The sequence below is a fragment of the Astyanax mexicanus genome, chromosome 22 (genome assembly GCF_023375975.1).
Source record: "Astyanax mexicanus isolate ESR-SI-001 chromosome 22, AstMex3_surface, whole genome shotgun sequence".
In the NCBI taxonomy this organism is placed as follows: Eukaryota; Metazoa; Chordata; class Actinopteri; order Characiformes; family Acestrorhamphidae; genus Astyanax; species Astyanax mexicanus.
Genome location: NC_064429.1, coordinates 8,891,534 through 8,913,423, shown reverse-complemented (window position 1 = coordinate 8,913,423; position 21,890 = coordinate 8,891,534). Strand labels below are relative to the sequence as shown.

The window sequence follows — 21,890 nt, the reverse complement described above, 5'->3', positions numbered from 1 at the left end:
GTCTGAAGGCTGAACTAATTGCAATGCATTTTATTTAGTTTATTGAGTTTCAGAGAGAATACTTTTGCACGTCTCACTTTTTTGTTTAGATTTTTATTTGATTAACAATTTGAAAACCATGCATCATTTTCATTTCACTCTACAAATATGTGTTACTTTGTGTTGGTCTACCGCTGAAAATCTCAATAAAACAAATGTTTTGATAAAAGTTTGTGGTTGCATGGTGACAAAAGGGTTTTAATACTTTTTTTTAAAGCCATTGTACATCAGCTAATCTCTTTCTACACACACACACACACACACACACACACATCTCAGGGGGCGGAGGGTGACACTGACTGATGGTACAGATAAATGCTGCATAATAATACCACTCTCCACCCGCAACCCTGCGTGTATTCGCAGAGGCCTGTAGCTGAAGGACGTCAGAGGCGCTGCAGCTCGGAGAGGGTGTGTTAAAGTGTGGTTTTGCTCTTAAATTGTGAGAACTAAATTCAGAGAGAGGAACTGAAGCTCCCTTTTTACTGATAGCAAAAGTTTGCCCCAATCACAAGCTGCGAAATTACAAGCTCAGCAGCACTGAAGCAGCAGCCGCTGGCAGGTGAGTCACTTTTCATTTTATAACACTTTTTTTATAATGATATTTTGGTGCATGAACTGCAGAGATCCTACAGAACAAATATAGTGAGAAATATATACAACACAGTCAGCTGTGTGATGCAAAGGCTTTTTTTTTGGGTGTGTTGCATCACATTTTCTTCACACCATTACAAACCATCACCCTTAACTGGAAGACTGTGGCTACCTGTCAGTTTCAGTTAATTGAATTGAATAGCTTTGGTTGAAATAATATTTTATAAAATGTATATCAAAACAATGTTTAACAACATAAAATGCTTGTGCAAAAATTAACAAACCACTTGCCAAACGTCTTAAACAATGAAAAATCCTTGTCTTATAAATACGATCATTATTTTTAGCACTGTATTTTATTTTGGTCACAAGAACACACTGTAAAACGTGTTGGTTCAGCTTGCGCAATGAACAAACTTTCACAGTGAGTTTAGTTTGTTTCATGCTGATGCAATAAAAATATATATATTGCTCAATCAACATGAAAAAATTAATCCAGGTCATGCCAAGTCATTTAAACTATTTAATTTTTTTGGGGGGTTAAATTGTACATTTTGCTCAGTGCACTAAAATAGAACAAAACAAACTGTTAGTTTTTATAAAATAAAAAAAAGGTTGTAATTTTTTATTTAAACTTGAAAACCCCCTCTTTTTTTTTTGCCCGCCACAACCCCCCTCTTCGAGGGACTATTAATACTTTATCATTTATATATATATATATATATATAAATGATAAAGTATTAATAGTCCCTTGAATATATATATATATATATGTATACTTATATATATATATATATATACACATATACAAATATTGTGAAGAAAATTGCTGGTTTTGCAAGATATGAACAGTCTATAATTTTAGGGGTATTTTAAAAGTGAAAGATAGAATATCAAAAAAATTATATATATTAATAATATACATTTATTTGCATTTTGCAGAGAGAAATAAGTATTTGAAGTATTTTATCCCTCTGGCAAACAAGACGTAATTACTTTGGTTTGTTTTGTAGTTGATAATGAGGTTTGCGAACATTAAGACCATAAACCTTAACGTGCTTCTTTTTGAGCCTCTCTTTTGTTGCTTTGGCTGTATGTTTTGGGCAATTGTCATGCTGGAAGACCCAAACATGACCCATTTTTAATGTCCTGGCGGAGGGAAGGATTTTACGGTACATGGCTCCATCTATACAGCATTTCTCTACCTCCAAACACGGCAAGTTAAGTTAAAAACAAAGAGCTCAAATTTTTGTCTGATTTTACCACAAAACCTTCTCTAAATCACAGAATCTCAACAACATCCAGGTAAACTTCATTGTGGGAATGCTGGATTTAAATCTATTACTGCATAATGTGTTACGAATGGTTTTCTTGCTTGACTGTGTGGTCCCACCTACCTTGAGATCATTAACCATATCCCCTCCGTGTAGTTTTAGACTGATCAAAAATAACCCACAAGGTGAGAATTAGCATGGAGCGTCAGATCTATGTTGATTTACATTTCATTTTGTATTTCTTCCTTTTGTTTACAATTGCACCAACAGTTGTCTCCTTCTCACCCAGCGTCTTACTTATGGTTTTGTTACTCATTCCAGCCGTGTGCAGGTCTGTGATCTTGTCCCTGAAATTCCTAGAAAGCTCTTAGGTCTTGCCCATGTTTCAGGTGATAATTTAAGAAAGCTGTCTTTAATAATGCAGGTTATGAGTTGATTAGGAGCTTATTATTGGTCTGTATAAGCCAGAACTCTGAAATAGTTGGTATAGTTTGAGATGAAATACTTATTTCTCTCTGCAAAAATGCAAATAAATGTAGTATATAATTAATACAATGTGATTTTTTTTAGAATTTATTTTTGATGTTCTATCCCTCACTGTTAAAATGAACCTACCCTTTAAATTATAGACTGTTCATGTCTTTATCAGTTTTCTCTTTTTAACTTTTTCATTTTTTTTCTCCAACAAGAGAATAAGAGTTTGTTAATAAGAGTTTGTTAATTATGCAACAGTAATGCTGTAAAAACTACATCATTTTGTTACAGTATAGAGTCAAGGAAGACTAGAGCAAATATAAAAAGTAAATTCTGACTTCAGGTTGCTTTACTAATCTGAAAGTCTGAAAGAAGATCTGAAAGCTCAGATCTCTTCCCAGTAAAGATGAAAGCACAAACTACAAACTCACACAAACAGACAGATACAGTGTCCTGCAAATTCATTTCATAACCCTTAAATTTATTTATTATTTTTTTACATTTTGTCACCTTACAACCACATACTTAAATAATTAAAGTAATTTATTGAGATATACCATAGACTGTATATAGCTGGACAGAGCATCGTCTCTCAAAAGTGAAGCCACCACAGGTCGGGCGCCCCCTGCTGTTCGGCTGCAGAAAGCTGTGTAACTCCACCCATCCCCATAGGTTTTTTCTAATATACTGTAATTCTACCTCCATTATTTAAATGCAGCAGCTAGTGTAACCTCTGCTTATATTGTCATATTTTTATATCCCCACCGAATTCGTTCATTTTTTTCGCTCTATTTTATTCACTTCCACTTGCTACATACAGAACTATCATGTGGCTGGGTACACGGTTAATATCCATAACGTGCACGAACTGCACTGTTACTATGAAAATATTAATCGTATCGTGCTGCAGATAAGTTCTCCGCTCGGCTCGACTGGACTCCGCTCCGCTCGGCAGACTGTGTGAGCTCTGTGGAGGCAGCCCTCAGGGGCGGGTTTATTTAAATTAGTAGGCTGTCTCTCCTCAGTCTTTCTCCCTCCTCTGGTCTCTACTGCGCTCTACAGACTCGGGTTTCTGAATCGTCAAAATGGCGGAAGATTTTGGCTTCATTTTCATTGAATGAATGGGAACGCGACACAGCGTCCATCTTTATATACAGTCTATGAGATATACCAATATATACCAATTTACCAATACCCAGTGATAAACAAAGACAAGAAGCGCACATATTTGTGAAGTAAAACAAAAATTATATGTTTTTCAAAATTTCCAAAATCAAATGAAAAAAATTTTAAAAGTATGATGTGCAAAAGTATTCCGACCCCAATATCAATACTTATTAGAGCCACCTTTCATCGCAATTAGAGCTGCAAGTCTTTTGGGGTATGTCTGTACCAGCTTTGCGTATCGCATTTCGCTTAACATTTAGGCCAAAACGTTAAACTTCGGTCTCCTCTGATTCTCTCACCTGAGTTGTGGATCTCTGCAGCTCCTCCAGAGTGACCATGGGCCTCTGGGCTGCTGCTTCTCTGATCAGGGCTCTCCTTGCTCGATCTGTCAGTTTGGGTGGATCATGGCCATGTCTTGGTAGGTTTGCAGTTGTGTCCTGGTCTTTATGATGCTGTTTGTTCACTAGTTTTCTATAACAAACCACTGAAGCCTTGATAGAACAGCTGTATTTATACTGAGACTAAATTACACACAGCTCAATTAACTCTATTAACTTATTCAGTGACTTCTAAAGGCATTTTATTTAGTGATTTAAGAGTAAAGGGGATGAAAACTTTTGCACATCACACTTTTCAGATTTTTATTTGATTAAAATGATGAAAACCCTGTATAATTTTCGTTACACTCCAATTATGTGATTTTTTGTGTTAGTCTATCCCTTAAAATCTCAATAAAATACAAGTAAGTTAGTGGTGCAATGTGATAAAATGTGAAAAGCTCAAGTACTATGAATACTTTTGCAAAACTCTATTAAAATAAAATATTCACAGATTTCTGCGCACTCTATGTAAGAAAATGAATTTACTGTAAGTGAAAGTACTGGTACTGTGTCAAAAATATACTCAGATAAAAGTGGAAGTGTGGAGCTAAAAATATTTTTTTGAGGAAGTCAAGAAGACCCAGCATTAAACAGAGAATATGAAATTCTCATCACAATTTAGTTAAATTAAATCTTCCCATACTTTTTTACATGATATTACTTGAAAATAGACTAGTTGCCATTTGGCAATGCATTCAAGTTTCTTGATGTAAAAAAGAGACTAGATTTATTATTTTTGTCGCTTTTGTAAATCTTCCAGTTGTTCCTTATGTTGTATTTAAAATGTGTGAGGAATGGACTAATAGAAATGCCCAAAAAAGACAATTAAAAAAAAGAAAAAGTGGAAGTGTGAAGCCTAATATATACTTGCATGGAAATCAAGAGGAAACAGCATGTAATCGAACAGAGCTGCACAAATGATCAAATTAATATATATATAATTATATTGGACAGCATACAGTCATATATTCTGTGTTTTGAGTGAAATTATATCTTTCTTTTAAATTTGGAGAGAAGCTAAATTAGTCATATAAGTCATTTCCTTTAATACTTTGATGCAGTGATTCTGTTCATTCACTTCTTGAAAAAGATTCACAATTTTTTATGCAGCTTAAAAATGTTTCACTTGCTGCTTGTTTTACGCTTTTGGACGTTTGATTTAAACATTGTTCCCGATATTGTGTTGAAATTTTTGTAAAATTACTTTTAATATAAATCATTCTACATTGATTTCCACTGATTTTTTTTTCTTGTGTGTGAAAAAGAAATGATATTTTTCTGTGTTTAATCCAATAAACAGAAGTGCTAACCCCTGCTAGCACTTCTGGAGCAGCCTTAGCATTACCTGCTAACAGTGCTAAGCACTAGCTCTTTCACTGTTCAAAGGTGAGTATTATCAGCCTGTAGACTGCTGCTAACCCAGGCTAGCACTGCTGGAGCAGCATTAGAATTAGCCACCAACCACACTAAGCGCTAGCTCTTTTCCATCCGGAGGTGAGTATTATCGGGCTGTAGCCGGCTGCTAACCCCGGCTAGCACTAATAAAGTAGCATTAGGATTACCTACTTACAGCATTAAGCACTAACTCTTTCATCATGCAGAGGTATTATCGACCTGTAGCTTTCTGCTAACCCCGGCTAGCACTGCTGGAGCAGCATTAGCATTACCTAATAGTTGTGCTAAGTTGTGCTAGCTCTTTTGCCGTGCAGAGGTGAGTAGAGTATTATTGGCCTGTAGCCTGCTGTTAACCCTAGCTAGCATTGCTGAAGCAGCATTAGCCTTAGACACCACTCAGTGGGAAGACCTGCTGACACTCTTGTTAGGGCCCGAGCACCGAAGGCGCAGGCGAAGCCTGCACCGGAGGTGCAAAGCCCTATTGTTTTTGGTCCATTTATTATTATTATTATTACTTACTTGTGTTGCATTATGTGTGAAAATAGACCAAAAATTTGACTTTTATTGATAGTGAGCCTAGTTATAGTGAGCCTAGAGATCCATCCATAATGGTTTTTGGTCCTCCAGCTTTGGGTTTAATGGTAAAAGAACCTGTTTCTCAGAAGTTTTTTTAACTGAACTGTTAACTGCACTGGTAATGGGTGCAGTAAACAAATGAGCTGACATGTTTTTTACTGTAAATAAGTTGTGAAATTCTCTAACACTTAAAAGTATCACACATTTAACTGTGAAAAAAAGCTGTAAAAATAGCCGCCATATTGGAGACATGACCCTTTCACCCACATCCTGTATATTAAGTTTATATGTGCTTTTCCTTACTTTTAAAACACCTTGTACTCGGTTAAACTATCATATATCTCCTCTATCATATATTTCCTCTATCTACACTTGCACTCATGTTTCTGCATGACTCATCCTATCTGTAATGAAGTGACAGATAAGAGATATGTGTGGGTTTTGTGCAAAATTAATGCAGTGAAAAAGGGAAGCCTAATATCAGCAATCTATTGTTTTACACAGTTTTACACAGCGTCAATTTTTTTTGGAATTGGAGTTGCACAAAGTGCAAAAGTTTACTACTTTGTAGTTTTAAGGGACCAAGCATTCTCTACTACAAAGCTTTGAGTTTTTTAATCTTCTAGATTTGAATGTTACAAGATAGCACCTCTCAACATATACAGGTTGCCGCATCATAGAACATGGCATTGCAATTTCTTCTGCAATTTAGCCTTTTAAAGCTCAAATCATTCAAAATACTATAAAATTAGGCGTAAGATATGTACAAATAATACAAAATAGTTCCTTATTATAAAATGTGTTTCACTTAATTATTAAATTAAAGCCAAAAACTTTTACTTAATCACATTTTCTAAAGTGGAATTTCTGCAATTATGATAATTTGTCTTAAAAGTAAGAAGTTGGACGGATACTAAACTTTTGTCACGGATGACCCAGGCAGGGAGACGAGGAGGCGGACACAAGTGCAGGTAGGGATGAAACGAATAATTTAATAAATATGTATATATATATAAATAACAAAGATAAACAAATAACAAAGAACACGTAATACTAAAGTAAACCAAAACAAACGAGAGGAACTAGTGAACATAAACTCAACAAACAAGAAGTACTAAATATATATAAATATACAAACAGGGAGTAAATAAACAAAGAAACAAACAAAGCTAAGAACATAAACAAGGAATAAACAAGAAACTGGAAACTACCAAAATAACCAAGAAATAACCAAAACTAAACAGGGCAGGGATATATATATACAAGGAATATACTAGAAACAAAACACTAAGCAGAGGACTGGGAAACGAGGAAAATAAACAAGAAACTAGAAAACATACACAAGAGATAAACTGAGGTAAACACGGGCAATGACTAGGACTATGAAACACGGAAGAACACGGAGAGACAAAACAACAGGGGAAGGTGCAAAGACAGACGGAGACAAAGTGGTAGACGAGGGCTATTTAAAGAAACAAGAAACACTCTAGAATTGGAAACACCTGGGGAAGGGGCGGAGCTACAAATGAGACACAGGTGGAAATCTACTAAGACGGGAGACACAGGGGAGCACAGGTCACGTGGGGAAGACACACAGAGACACGAGACAGGGCTAAGACCTGACAGAAGCCTCCTCCTAAACGCGCAGCTCCCGAGGCGCGTAAAAACGAACCCCGGGGGCTGGCGGCGGGGAGAGGCCGGGGAAAACAAGAGACGAAACCGGGGACTGAAATGGAGACAGGACAGATGACAGAGACTGGACGGGAGACTGGACGGGGAACTGGACAGGAGACGGAGACTGGATGGGGAACGGAGACTGGACAGGGAACTTGACGGTGGACGGAGACTGGACAGGAGACTGGACGGGGAACTGGACATGAGACGGAGACTGGACGGGGAACTGGACATGAGACGGAGACTGGACGTGAGACTGGACAGGAGACGGAGACTGGACAGGAGACGGAGACTGGACAGGACTAGACATGGGAACAGGGACGAGGACATTAACAGGGACCGACACGAACACTGTGACTGGAACAGGAACAGAGACAGAAACAGGTACAGGGACATAGACAGAGACAGGGACCAAGACAGGGAGAGACATGGGGACCAGAAACACAGGTGGGTGCCCAGGACTGGCAAATGTCTGAGGGGAAGTCCAAGGAGCCAGCCTGGGCACAGTACTGGGGACAAAGTCAGGGGACCTCGGTGCCTGCCTGGGTACATGGGACCTGGGACGAAACACAGTTCCGGGAGCTGGTGCTGGCGGCGTGACGACTCTGGCAGCGGGAGCTGGTGCTGGCGGCGCGGCGACTCTGGCAGCGGGAGCTGGTGCTGGCGGCGCGGCGACTCTGGCAGCAGCGGGAGCTGGTGCTGGCGGCGCGGCGACTCTGGCAGCGGGAGCTGGTGCTGGCGCTTGAACAGCTGGAGCAGACACGGAGGCTTGAACAGCTGGAGCAGACACGGAGGCTTGAACAGCTGGAGCAGACACGGAGGCTTGAACAGCTGGAGCAGACACGGAGGCTTGAACAGCTTCTGCAGAGACGGAGGCTGGAGCAGCTTCTGCAGAGACGGAGGCTTGAACAGCTTCAGCAGAGACGGAGGCTTCAGCAGCTTCAGCAGACACGGAGGCTGGAGCAGCTTCTGCAGACACGGAGGCTGGAGCAGCTTCTGCAGACACGGAGGCTGGAGCAGCTTCTGCAGACACGGAGGCTTGAACAGCTTCAGCAGAGACGGAGGCTTCAGCAGACACGGAGGCTTGAGCAGCTTCAGCAGACACGGAGGCTTGAGCAGCTTCAGCAGACACGGAGGCTGGAGCAGCTTCTGCAGACACGGAGGCTGGAGCAGCTTCTGAAGACACGGAGGCTGGAGCAGCTTCTGCAGACACGGAAGCTTGAACAGCTTCAGCAGAGACGGAGGCTTCAGCAGCTTCAGCAGACACGGAGGCTTGAGCAGCTTCAGCAGACACGGAGGCTGGAGCAGCTTCTGCAGACACGGAGGCTGGAGCAGCTTCTGCAGACACGGAGGCTGGAGCAGCTTCTGCAGACACGGCAGGAGTCCGGGGGCGTGGCTCAGCAGCCGAAGACACCTCGGAGATGGGCTTGGCCGCTGAGAGAATTTCGGAGCTGGGTGTGTGCAGATCCAGCGGAGCAGCAGCAGGGCTTGAGACTGCGGGTGGAACAAACACCCGGACCGGAGCTGCAGCTTCGCCGGCAGAGACTGTAGAGGCAGAAAGCGCGGGGCCGCCGGTAAAGTCCGGCGCGGAGAGAGTTCCAGAGCGCGGCTGAGTGGCCGCGGAGATAGCGCCAAAGAGAGGCTGGATTGCAGCGGCGGAATTCAGATCTGCAGCCGCCATGAAAGCCAGCTCCTCAACCTGAGGAGCTAGCGCTGCAGCTGCAGGGCTTGAGAGTGCGGTTGCCGCAAAATCCCGGACCGGATTTCCACTCTCCCCGGCTGAGTCAAGCGCGGGGAAAGTCTCTGCTCGCGGCTGGCTCGCCGGGTTGGAGGTCCTGTAGCGCGGCTCGGCAGCAACCGCGGGGAACACGGAGCACGGTTCGACTGCCATCGCGAAAGTCTCGGAGCGCGGTTCGGCTGCCACCACGATAGTCACGGAGCGCAGTTTCACAGACGCCGCGGAAGTCCCAGAGTGCGCCTTTGCCGCTGGAGAGGAGAGTGTCTTGGCCGCGGGAGGAGCTAGCTTAGGAGGCGCTGGGGAAGCTAACGCCTTAGCCACCGGGGAAGCTAGCACTGGAACCGCCGGTGAGAAGAGAGCCTTGGCCGCAGGGGAACGGACGGGAGTCGGGACGGCCTCTGGAGCTGTGCGGCCGAGAGCCGGGTAGAGCACCGCCCCTGGGGGGAACGGCAACGGAGTGCGGGCTGGTGGAGGGTAGAGCTCCTCTTCGTCCTCGGAGCTGCTGGGAGCGCACCCGAGAAAGTCCCACGGGTCCCGCTCCTTGAGCCTCGGGTACTCGGAGGCACCGAGGCTCATAACACCAACCCTCATCGCCCCCCCAAGAAAATCCTTTTTCCTCTTTTTCCGTCTGGTGGGACCCCTTAGAGCGCCTACCCCGAGGCCTGCGGCGTCCATGAGGCCTCGAGGTTTCCTGCGCCGGGATCCCGCCTGGAGTACGGCGAATCGCCATCCTGGAGCCTGTCCACACAGAACCTGCTGCATCCATGATGAAGGTCGGTCTTTCTGTCACGGATGACCCAGGCAGGGAGACGAGGAGGCGGACACAAGTGCAGGTAGGGATGAAACGAATAATTTAATAAATATGTATATATATAAATAACAAAGATAAACAAATAACAAAGAACACGTAATACTAAAGTAAACCAAAACAAACGAGAGGAACTAGTGAACATAAACTCAACAAACAAGAAGTACTAAATATATATAAATATACAAACAGGGAGTAAATAAACAAAGAAACAAACAAAGCTAAGAACATAAACAAGGAATAAACAAGAAACTGGAAACTACCAAAATAACCAAGAAATAACCAAAACTAAACAGGGCAGGGATATATATATACAAGGAATATACTAGAAACAAAACACTAAGCAGAGGACTGGGAAACGAGGAAAATAAACAAGAAACTAGAAAACATACACAAGAGATAAACTGAGGTAAACACGGGCAATGACTAGGACTATGAAACACGGAAGAACACGGAGAGACAAAACAACAGGGGAAGGTGCAAAGACCGACGGAGACAAAGTGGTAGACGAGGGCTATTTAAAGAAACAAGAAACACTCTAGAATTGGAAACACCTGGGGAAGGGGCGGAGCTACAAATGAGACACAGGTGGAAATCTACTAAGACGGGAGACACAGGGGAGCACAGGTCACGTGGGGAAGACACACAGAGACACGAGACAGGGCTAAGACCTGACAACTTTAAACACAGAGTTTAGTATATATAATATGAAAAAAAGACAAATAAAGCTAATAAAGCTATTAATGCTTGGACATTTATTTGCGTTATCTTAGATCTAATTGGCCCACAAAAAAGAAACAACATGAGCTCTATCATACACCCTACACAAGGTGTGTTGAGATATATACAATATACACAAACATTGCGAAGTGCGGAGGCAGAGGAACGATAGGTCTGCCCCACACCATGACGTGCAGTCCCGGTCTGTCCCAGCTGGCTCGCGTTGAACCGGCATAAAGACCCTGAATCAGCCTTTACTCTAGAGATATGCTGATGGTGAGAGGAATTAAGCCACTTGAGCTACATTGGGCCAATACTATGTTTCTTTAATTTTGTTTTGGGTGTTGATGGAGGGCGTTTTTCCTAATAAAGGTACGTTTTGAGTTAATTAACTCCCTGTGTCTGTGTCTCTCTGTGCTTCTGCACAATGGACGATATACTAGCACCATGTCCCATTAGGACTATCAATGTATGTATTTCATTGAACTGTGAACTAATGCATTGTTTATGTATTTCACTCCATTCTTGTCTGCATTCTTATACTGTAACTACATATCATTTTATATTTGTTTAAAGTAAGCACAGCTACACTCTGTATGTTCCTGTTTGCATGATAGGAATCAAGAGGCATCATGAAAACAACCGAAGAAGAAACTATATCTGGCAACGACACCAAGCTCGCTGTACCCAGTTCAGCTCCACCAACGTGCACCGATCCATCTTGTATATCCTTGGCAACAGTTCTCGTGATCATCTTCATCGTCGGTTCTCTTGGAAACGCTGTGGTGATCTGGATCGCTGGGTTTAAGCTGAAGAAGTCGGTCAACACCACCTGGTACCTGAGTCTGGCTGTGTCCGACTTCCTGTTCTGCTTTTCCCTGCCCTTCACTGTTGTCCAAAAAGTCAGAGACAACTGGATCTTTGTCATTTTTATGTGCAGGTTCATGTCCTTTATCATGTTACTCAACATGTTCAGCAGCATCTTCCTCCTGGTCATCATCAGTGTGGACCGCTGTGCGGTTGTTAAGTTTCCAGTGTGGGCGCAGAACCGCCGCACCATCAGAAAGGCCAATGGGATCGTCACCATGGTCTGGATCATCTCAGCAGTGTTTAGCACTCTGTCACTCATCTTCCAAGGCATCCAGCCTGATTTTAAGAAGCCGACGCAAGTCTGTCATAATAAATACGTGTATGATCAAAACCATATCGCTGTAGTGGTGTTCCGGTTTGTTTTTGGATTTGTGATTCCGTTTCTGATCATCATCGCCTGTTACGTCGTCATCATAATACGAAAAAAGCTGAAGATCAACCAATCAGCGAAGACCAAAAAGCCCTTCAAGATCATGACGGCACTGATCGTTACTTTCTTCCTCTGCTGGATACCCTTTCACATTGTTGCTTTGATGGAAATAAACCATGAGAAATATGATGAAAGTTTCCTTCACGTTGGACAAGTGATTGGCGTCACTTTAGCCAGCGCTAACAGCTGTCTGAACCCGTTTCTGTATGCGTTCATGGGGAAGGACTTTAAGAGGAAGTGTTCTGCTCTTCTGTCGAAGATGGAGACGGCCATTGAGGAGGAGGAAAGCTGGAGCACAATGCGAGGGAGATCCATCACCACCTCTGGAGAAAGAAGATGTTCAACTACTGTTTGAAGTAGTTGTGACAATGTCTTGCACGTGCTGATACACTGCTGAAATTTTATTTATTTGATCTACCTTTTGCTTTAATTATAATTGAATTTAAATGCTTTTTGGATGGAAGATAACAATATATGAATAAAAAGACTAAATATTTATTAAGATGCACATTCAGAAATAGTGTGTAAGGCAGACATTTTTTTGCTTTAATAATCCAGCCCATGCATCTTGAGTATTCATGCTGATTTTACAGTAGGTAGGATAGATCTGACCATTAGAGGTGGGCAATACTGGGAATTTTGGTATCGATCCGATACCAAGTAAATACAGGGCCAGTAGGGGTGTGCCATATCGTATCGTGCGCAATAATAACGGCAAAATAAATTAATATCGTGAAACATATTATACCCTGAAATATCGTGACATATCACCCACCCCTAATTATCACATTAGAGTGCTACTTTTTTTGCCGTTTTTAGCAAAAAAAAAATTCACACTGTTCTTATTTTACCTATTATATATCTACTAGAGACAGATTATATCAGTCCAGTATCATTTATTTTACTTTAATCCTAGATATATGGAGATATATGGAGTGCATTATTAATATTATTAATATCATGACATTCTGGATCATTGACTTCTGTTACAAATCTGATAAAATAATATATATTTTTTTTAATATCTCAGTTAGCCATATCATATTGCATGCAAAACTAAAATTCTAAAAAATTTTTCTAATTCTGTGTTTTGTCATATCGCCAAAAGTATCGCTATCGTGAAAATACCATGAAATATCGCAATATTATTTTAGAGCCATATCGCCCACCCCTACTATGGTATGATAATCACCATAATCACCAAAAGTAACCAAGTATTATTGTTAATGAAAATGAAGGAAATAACGAAAGCTGAAAGTGAAAGTTCTCCTTAACTGAAACTAATAAAAACGATAATTAAAAGACAAAAATAAAATGAACTGAATTTACAGATTGAATACCCTCATTTTCGTGTTGGTTAATTTATTTAAAATGTATTTATATAAATGTGGTATATCGTGATATATATATCGTTATCGTGATATAAAAAATTCCATATCGTGATATATGATTTTTCCCATATCGCCCAGCACTAAGGGCCAGTATTGTCAATATCGATGCCGATACTTTTAAATATTTGAGAATTTTAGATCCAAAGGATCCAAAAGACCTAGAAAAGAATTTCACCAAACATTATACATGACAGTAAAATTATATATCACAATCAACATTTTTGTTTAGAAACAATAAAACAGTAAAAAAAACTACTATTTAGAACAATACACAGATTTCAGCACAGCTTTGAGGTTTTATTAATGGGGTGGAATTAAGATTTGAAAGAAATGCTTCTGTGCCTGAAGTCTGAAGTTAAAAGAGGAAGTGTAAAATGTACTTGTGACAAAGCCTCAAAGTATAGATTTACTAAAAAATATACTGAAAAAAAAAAACGTTTAAACTCTTTAAAACACAGTTTGACAACTTTTCCAACTTTTGTAACTCTGTAAATGTCTGTAATATTTTTATGTTATACTGCTTTGGATTCAATAAACACTTAAAGTGTCACATAATGGTGTTTGCCCTTTCTTTGCCCTTGTGTCATTTGTGATTGTGTGGATGCACACAGTCCAGTCAGAATATTATGACCACCTCCTTGAGTACACACTTCTTGCCCATTTTGTTCAAATCCACTCACAAAAAAAAAACTAAATTTAGAGCAGGTATAATTTGGTGGGGTGTTCACTTTTAGCACTCATGGCTCTAGTGCCTTGTTGAGTCATCTCAAGCCTGGATACAAGATGAGATACAGAGGTATGAAAAAGTGTGGGCAGTCCTGATCATTTTCATGATTTTTATAAATCTTTATAAATCGTTGGTTGTTGGGATCAGCAATTCCAGTTAAACATATCGGTACCACTTTAAAATAAGACTACCTTTATAAAGGGTTTATAAATGGTTTACAATTAGTTTATTAATGGTTACTAATTAGGTTGTAAATGCCTTAAAAATCATTAATAATCAGCTATGACACATACACAAAAGGGCAACAATATAGACGGCTGTGGGTTCACTATTTGGCAAACAACAGGTCATTGTTGCCCTTTCTACGTATGTGTTATAACTGATTATTAATGATTTTTAAGGCATTTTTCCCTAAACCTTGAACATCTATCTAAGCTAGCTAGGGCTTCCCTACTAGCCCACCGTGCGCTGCAAAACCAGCAAGCTGATTGGCTGTATCTCCTGAAAGGTGGAACTTTATCCTTGAACTGGCTCTGTGATTGGAGTTAAGAGATTTTAAATTCACACAGCGGTCAGTGGCCTGTCTCTTCATTAATAATACAGCTGAGCTGAGTGAAATGATTCTGGGCTACAGGAAATTCATTCGGGGCTAAAGCCCCGGAAGCCCTGGAAGCCCAGGCCAGGTGACGCCCCTGTATTTAACTGAAATTGCTGATCTGAACAACCAATGATTTATAAAGGAAATCATGAAAATGATCAGGGGTGCCCAAACTTTTTTTTACCACTGTATGGTTGGGCACTGAGACAGGGTTTCTTTGGCATCCCCAATGTTGCAGCTGGACCTTAAGATCCTGCACACTTGTAGGTTGCTGAAGCTGATATACATGCTAGCCCAAAAACCTTGCTGTGTGTGGGTCAGCATTACTTTACTAAAAAAATTCCAGTTGGAAGCCCTGTCAAATCTGCTGGGTTTTCTGCACATATTGCTGAGCTGTTTAGCGTATTTAGCGTATCAAGGCCTCCATAATTGAACCAGACCACCATCAGATCCCAAACAGAACCTGTATCTTATAAAATCTATCAACTCGACTATATGTCTTTGAAGGCATATCTATCAATCAACAATCTTTGCAGTTTAGAAGGACATAATTGCATGCAGCAGTTTGTGGCAATAATTAGTCATTCTTTTCCTAATTCTTTAAAGCAACACTTTTTTCTGCTTGCTTTACAGGATCAAGAGGCATCATGAATTCAACTAAAGCATATCCTGACAATTACCCCTCCAACTATAGCATCCTACCTGAAGATACAACTGAAGCATATGAAAACTATTACTACCCCAACTATGACATCCAACCCATAGCAACAACTGCAGATTCACCAACTTGCAGCGATGCAACTTGTATATTCTTGGCAACAGTCCTCGTGATCATCTTCATCCTGGGTTCTGCAGGAAACGCTGTGGTGATCTGGATCGCTGGGTTTAAGCTGAAGAAGTCGGTCAACACCACCTGGTACCTGAGTCTGGCTGTGTCCGACTTCCTGTTCTGCTTTTCCCTGCCCTTCACTGTGGTCTACAGAATCAAAGACGACTGGATCTTCGGACTCTTCATGTGCAAGTTCATTTCCTTCATCATGTTCCTCAACATGTTCAGCAGCATCTTCCTCCTGGTCATCATCAGCGTGGACCGCTATGTGGCTGTTATATTTCCAGTGTGGGCGCAGAACCGCCGCACCATCAGAAAGGCCTCTGTGATCGTCTCGCTGGTCTGGATCATCTCAGCAGGAATCAGCACACCATCATTCACCTTCCGCGATGTTCAGCCTGATTACGTAAAGCAAACGAAAACCTGTTTCAATGATTATAAGCATGACCAAGACCATGTCATAGTAGTGGTGTTCCGGTTTGTTTTTGGATTTTTGATGCCTTTCCTGATCATCATCGCCTGTTACGTCGTCATCATAAGAAAGCTGAAGATCAACCAATCAGCGAAGACCAAAAAGCCCTTCAAGATCATGACGGCACTGATCGTTACTTTCTTCCTCTGCTGGATACCCTTTCACATTGTTGCTTTGATGGAACTAAACCATGAGAAATATGATGGAAGTTTTCTTCACGTTGGACAAGTGATTGGCGTCACTTTAGCCAGCGCTAACAGCTGTCTGAACCCGTTTCTGTATGCGTTCATGGGGAAGGACTTTAAGAGGAAGTGTTCTGCTCTTCTGTCGAAGATTGAGAATGCAATCGACGAGGAAGGCAGGAGCACAATGCGAGCAACCTCCTTCACCACCTCTGGAGAAAAAAGATTTTCAACTACTGTTTGAATTTTTACGGACTATCAAATTATACAACTTTAAACCCAAAAAAACAGCAATAAAGAAGCACCTTTTCTCAGTGTATGTAGCTTAGATTCTTGCAAAAGTGCAAGAAAAACAATAAAAAAATGCAATAGGGCACCTATTGGTCCAGCGCTTGAATCAGTGTTCATATCCTGCCAATCATGCAACTTGCCATCGGCTGCAGGAGCCCTGAGAGAGCCTCCTTGGTCTCTCTCTGGGTGGGTACTTACAGTAGATGGCGCTTTCTCTTTCCCCTCATCACATAGGGTGATGTGGATCAGCACAAGGCTGCATCTGTGAGCTGATGTATCAGAACCGAGTCGCTGCACTTTCCTCCGAGTGCTACTCAGCAGTGCTGCAGCTATCAGCAGCAGTTCAATTGCTAAAGATCTAGTTAAATTACAGCTGATTGTGACGTTATGCTACATCACAAGAAGTTTTTTAAAAAAAGTGATGGCTGGCTTAATGTTAAATATAAAAAATATACTATATTCCCTAATGAACTTAAGTGGCGTATTATTCCTAACCCATAGTGTTTATTAAGGTATTGGTCCTCCCTTTGCAGCTATAACAGCTTTAACTCTCCTGGGAAGACTTTCCACAAGGTTTAGGAGTGTGTTTATGAGAAGTTTTAACAATTTTTCCAGAAAAATTGCATTTGATTTCCTGCTAAGTTCCCTGGTGAAAAACAAATATGTTTAATTGTACTTAAAACATATTGAGAAAGGCCTAAGTGTGCTGTAAATAAACAGATTTATGTACTTACTTAAAATATATCAAAAATACATTAATATTATGCTTTCATCAAATGTTTGAAAAAGAACTTTGAGTTTAATGTAATTCAATATACTTCTAATAATTTATTAATAAGCTCTGTTTTCACTCGAGCAGTTTTACTGCGCACGGTGTTGCACGCTCACCCATAGTTAATAATTTTGGTAAAAAATGGTGAAACCTGTAGAGTTTATAGAGTTTTTAAGTTTGTTTATGTTTCTCAGATTTATCTCTCTGATCTGATGTGTAAAAACTAATAAAAACTAGCAAACCCACTCTAAAACTAACTAAAACTACCTGAATTGGAGGAGAAATAAAATTGAACTATAATGAAAAATTCAAATCTATTTTAACCTTGTCACAAGTTAAACTGTTTAAAGAAAGTTGGACCAGTTGGAATGTTATTATCATGCAGCTCTGGCCGCACATGAGCTCCAAAATAAAGTATTTTCTTTATTTTCTCAGATTATCTGCGCATTACCACAGTTATATCAGTATTTACTGTTTATGAATTCTATTATTTGCATTGTTGTTGTTGAAATCTTGTTAATGTAAATGTAAATAGTGCATTGAGGCATAACAGGTGTATTTTTTGCATATTTTTGATACTTATTATTCACTGCCTTTGATTATTAACACAGAGCAGTCAATACAACAGCATAACATTTTATATTTTCTTAAGTTTTTATATGTTGTGTCCCATTATGAATAGAGAAATCATTCAATAAAATATTGTCTAGCATTTGTATTTTAATATTTTACTTCCATGTAAATAAAATTATACCATAACTCACTCTCGCCTATAAATTTTTAAAATAAATTACACAGTCCAGTCACAATATTATAAATATCTTGTTTCTGCACCCATAACATATTATTTTCAGCTCCACTAATCATATAGGATACAGACTGTAGTTCTGTATCTGTGGTGGGTCATTATAATTCTCAGTACTGTAGTGATTAGCATGGTGGTGGTGTATGAGGTGTTGGTGTGTGTTGAGCTGGTGGTACAGTGAGAGGATCAGATACAGCAGTGATTAGCAGTGATTAGCATGGTGGTGGTGTATGAGGTGTTAGTGAGTGTTGAGCTGGTACAGTGAGTGGATCAGATACAGCAGTGATTAGCAGTGATTAGCATGGTGGTGGTGTATGAGGTGTTAGTGTGTGTTGAGCTGGTGGTACAGTGAGAGGATCAGATACAGCAGTGATTAGCAGTGATTAGCATGGTGGTGGTGTATGAGGTGTTAGTGAGTGTTGAGCTGGTGGTACAGTGAGAGGATCAGATACAGCAGTGATTAGCAGTGATTAGCATGGTGGTGGTGTATGAGGTGTTAGTGAGTGTTGAGCTGGTGGTACAGTGAGTGGATCAGATACAGCAGTGATTAGCAGTGATTAGCATGGTGGTGGTGAATGAGGTGTTAGTGTGTGTTGAGCTGGTGGTACAGTGAGTGGATCAGATACAGCAGTGATTAGCAGTGATTAGCATGGTGGTGGTGTATGAGGTGTTATTGAGTGTTGAGCTGGTGGTACAGTGAGTGAATCAGATACAGCAGCAGTGATTAAAAGTTTCACACTTTTTCTTTATGGACACTTTTTAGTCTGATATTTACTGACATTATTTGGTTTGAAACATCTAGTGCTTATATATATATATATATATATATATATATATATATATATATATATATATATATATATATATATGTTTGAAGCACTAAAGGTAAATAATACTGGTTGGGGAAGGAGATTTACCACACTGGGATTTGAGGGATCACTATTTTTAGAAAGAGTAAGCTCCGCCCTTTCTAACCATATATGGATTATGTTTATGTGTGAATGAATTCCTGAGTAATTAAGCTGAGAACACAAGGTGCGAATTTGGACGGAAAATCCGTCTGTAGGGTTCTAAGGGTTAAATCCTGTCATGCAACTTGCCATGAACAGGTCAGGAAATACAAATGCATTTTAAAATTTTGATTTTGCAACCAGTTGCCCTACTTGTTCTGAACACACACTCCATATGGTGTGTTATTTCAATAGGACAATGTTCATCCACACACTGCTGCTGTCTGAACTGTGTGAGAATATTGGAGCTGCATTGGATGGATTATTACTGGACACCATTAGGAACCTCTACAACTGGGATTCTGAAACTCATATCTGGCCGGTCTTACAGTGTGTGCCATCAGGTCCTTGGCAGTTGATCCAGAAAAGGGATTTTTTTTGATGAGTAACAGTTAGGGATGTCTCTAAGGAAAAACCTTTTTATCGCTAGGCCTTTTATTTATGTTTTTATTGGATCAGATAAATGTCAGCACTCTTTTAGAATCTTAATTCCACCCGTCTGCAAAAAAAAAAGTGCTCTCTCTCAATCTCCCAGAACAGCGAGAACATCTAAGCGACACCTTTCTGCCAAGCTATTCACAGTAAATCCTCCGCTTCAGGCTAGTTTTCTGCACTCGAGAGAGACTGCGCTGAATGGGGAGGCAGTGCTGCCGATAATTAAATCACTACTCCTCGTCATTAAGGGAAGCTAAGTGTGGCTAATTTGTGGGGGAGCTCTTAAATCACAGAAAGAGAGGAGCATCTGTCTAGTTTCCAACTATGCATTTAACCAACATGTACCATTTCTGTACCTACAGTGGTGTAAAAAAAGGGTTTTCCCCTTCATGTTTTTTTTTTTTTTTGCATGTTTTTCAATTGAGCTGTAACGCCAGGTAGAGAGGAGTGACGCGAGCCGAGTTAAAAGTACAAACAGGTTTATTAGCAGGCAAGCTAACAGATACTGCTAACAGAATAACCAGGCAAACAGTCTGAGTTCGAAACCGAGAAACAGTCCAACCGTACAACAAATCCAGAAAGGGCAAAACAAAAGACATAAACGGATAATCCGAAAACAGGGTCGTAACGAGAAGGCAAAAACAGTACACAGGAAAATAATGCTTAGTATGCAACATGAGTCGACATTACCTCGCGGTTTACAAACCGATGCCTTAAATACAAGAGCTACAAGAAGGAGAACAAGGCTGCGTGACATAAGCAGGTATAAAAAACTCTGCACCCTGGTGCAGATCAAAACAACCAGACTAAAACCAGCCCAAACAAACTTTGAAGCGATTCACTTGTGGTGAAAACGTGATCCGGTCTCAATCCAACCCAGCTATCAAATATAGTGCATTTATTTGAGCTAAACTGCTGATTACGTGCAGTTTAATCTGATATATCAGCCAAAAAATGCAAACAAAGGTTACTGTACCAAATATTAGCATTGATTTTTACAGGTGTTTAAATACTTATTCGCAGCAGTAACACACAAATAAATTATTTTTAGAAATCATACATTGTGATTTCCGGATTTTGTTTTTTGTTTAAATACTTCTTTTCCTTACTGTATATTAATATTAGCAGTATCAGTTGCTTAAAAAATACATTTACATGATTGATCAAACACTAAAACTAAGGTCTCTAATAAAAAGGTCATCTCTAGTTCAGGAGGAAGCTGACTCTTGTGTTCAATTGTTCATCCTAATAAATGGATGTAATTTTTTTTTGACTCTCAGTGGGCAGATGTGTCATAGACTCTCATAGATGTACTATTGCTTATGGAACGTACGTTTCACAATATTTCTAAAGGTCAAGAAGTGCGTCATTTATTGGCTATGCTCCTTTAACAGTCACATGCTCACTTTGCACCTCCGTTTAGCAATTTCATCATCCTTGATTTGGGTCATCCGATTTTTTTCTTTTTCTTCTTATCTGAATCTAATGATCTTTAAACTGTGAAGATACGTGCACAGAAGAGCAACACTTGAATTTCTGCTCTCTTTTACTACATAACTATATGAAATAATACTGGTTACATACAGTAAATGCTTGATTGGTGAACAGGGGTTGGGCAATGAAACTGAAACACCTGTCATCATTTTAGTGTGGGATTTTAGGTTTCATGACTAAATTGGAGCAGCCTGGTGGCCAATCTTCATTAATTGCACATTATTGCACCAGTAAGAGCAGAGTGTGAAGGTTCAATTAGCAGCGTAAGAGCACAGTTTTACTCTAAATATTACAATGCACACAACATTATGGGTGACATACCAGAGTTCAAAAGAGGACAAATTGTTGGTCCACGTCTTGCTGGCGCATCTGTGACCAAGACACCAAGACTTTGCAATGCATCAAGAGCCACGGTATCCAGGGTAATGTCAGCATACCACCAAGAAGGACCAACCACATCCAACAGGATTAACTGTGGATGCTGTAAGAGGAAGCTGTCTGAAAGGGATGTTCGGGTGCTAACCCGGATTGTATCCAAAAAACATAAAACCTCAGACAGTTGATCGAGTTGATCAGAGAGATGTTAGGGTGTCTACATCAACCAGTGACTGCATGGCCCCGCCCTCCTCAACTCAGATCCGCCCACAGGCGGAGCCTCCAGCTTCTGTTTACAGCTTCTGTTTACAGCAGCTACTTAACGTTAGCTATCTTGTGTTAGTAACTGTAGGTTTAAATCGGATCTCCG

At 40.4% G+C, this 21,890-nt stretch overlaps 2 protein-coding genes across 2 annotated transcripts; both read left to right on the top strand.

Annotated features, from left to right (window-relative positions):
* Positions 1-380: 380 nt before the first annotated feature.
* On the top strand, positions 381-17,037 carry LOC103043040 (chemerin-like receptor 1). The gene is made up of 2 exons (XM_049470214.1): positions 381-601; positions 15,489-17,037. Exon 2 carries the CDS (start codon positions 15,503-15,505, stop codon positions 16,580-16,582), a length of 1,080 nt encoding a protein of 359 aa, XP_049326171.1. The 5' UTR covers positions 381-601; positions 15,489-15,502; the 3' UTR covers positions 16,583-17,037.
* Positions 10,966-15,475, top strand: LOC111191389 (chemerin-like receptor 1). The gene has a single exon (XM_022666269.2). It carries the CDS (start codon positions 11,472-11,474, stop codon positions 12,492-12,494), a length of 1,023 nt encoding a protein of 340 aa, XP_022521990.1. The 5' UTR covers positions 10,966-11,471; the 3' UTR covers positions 12,495-15,475.
* Positions 17,038-21,890: the final 4,853 nt, after the last annotated feature.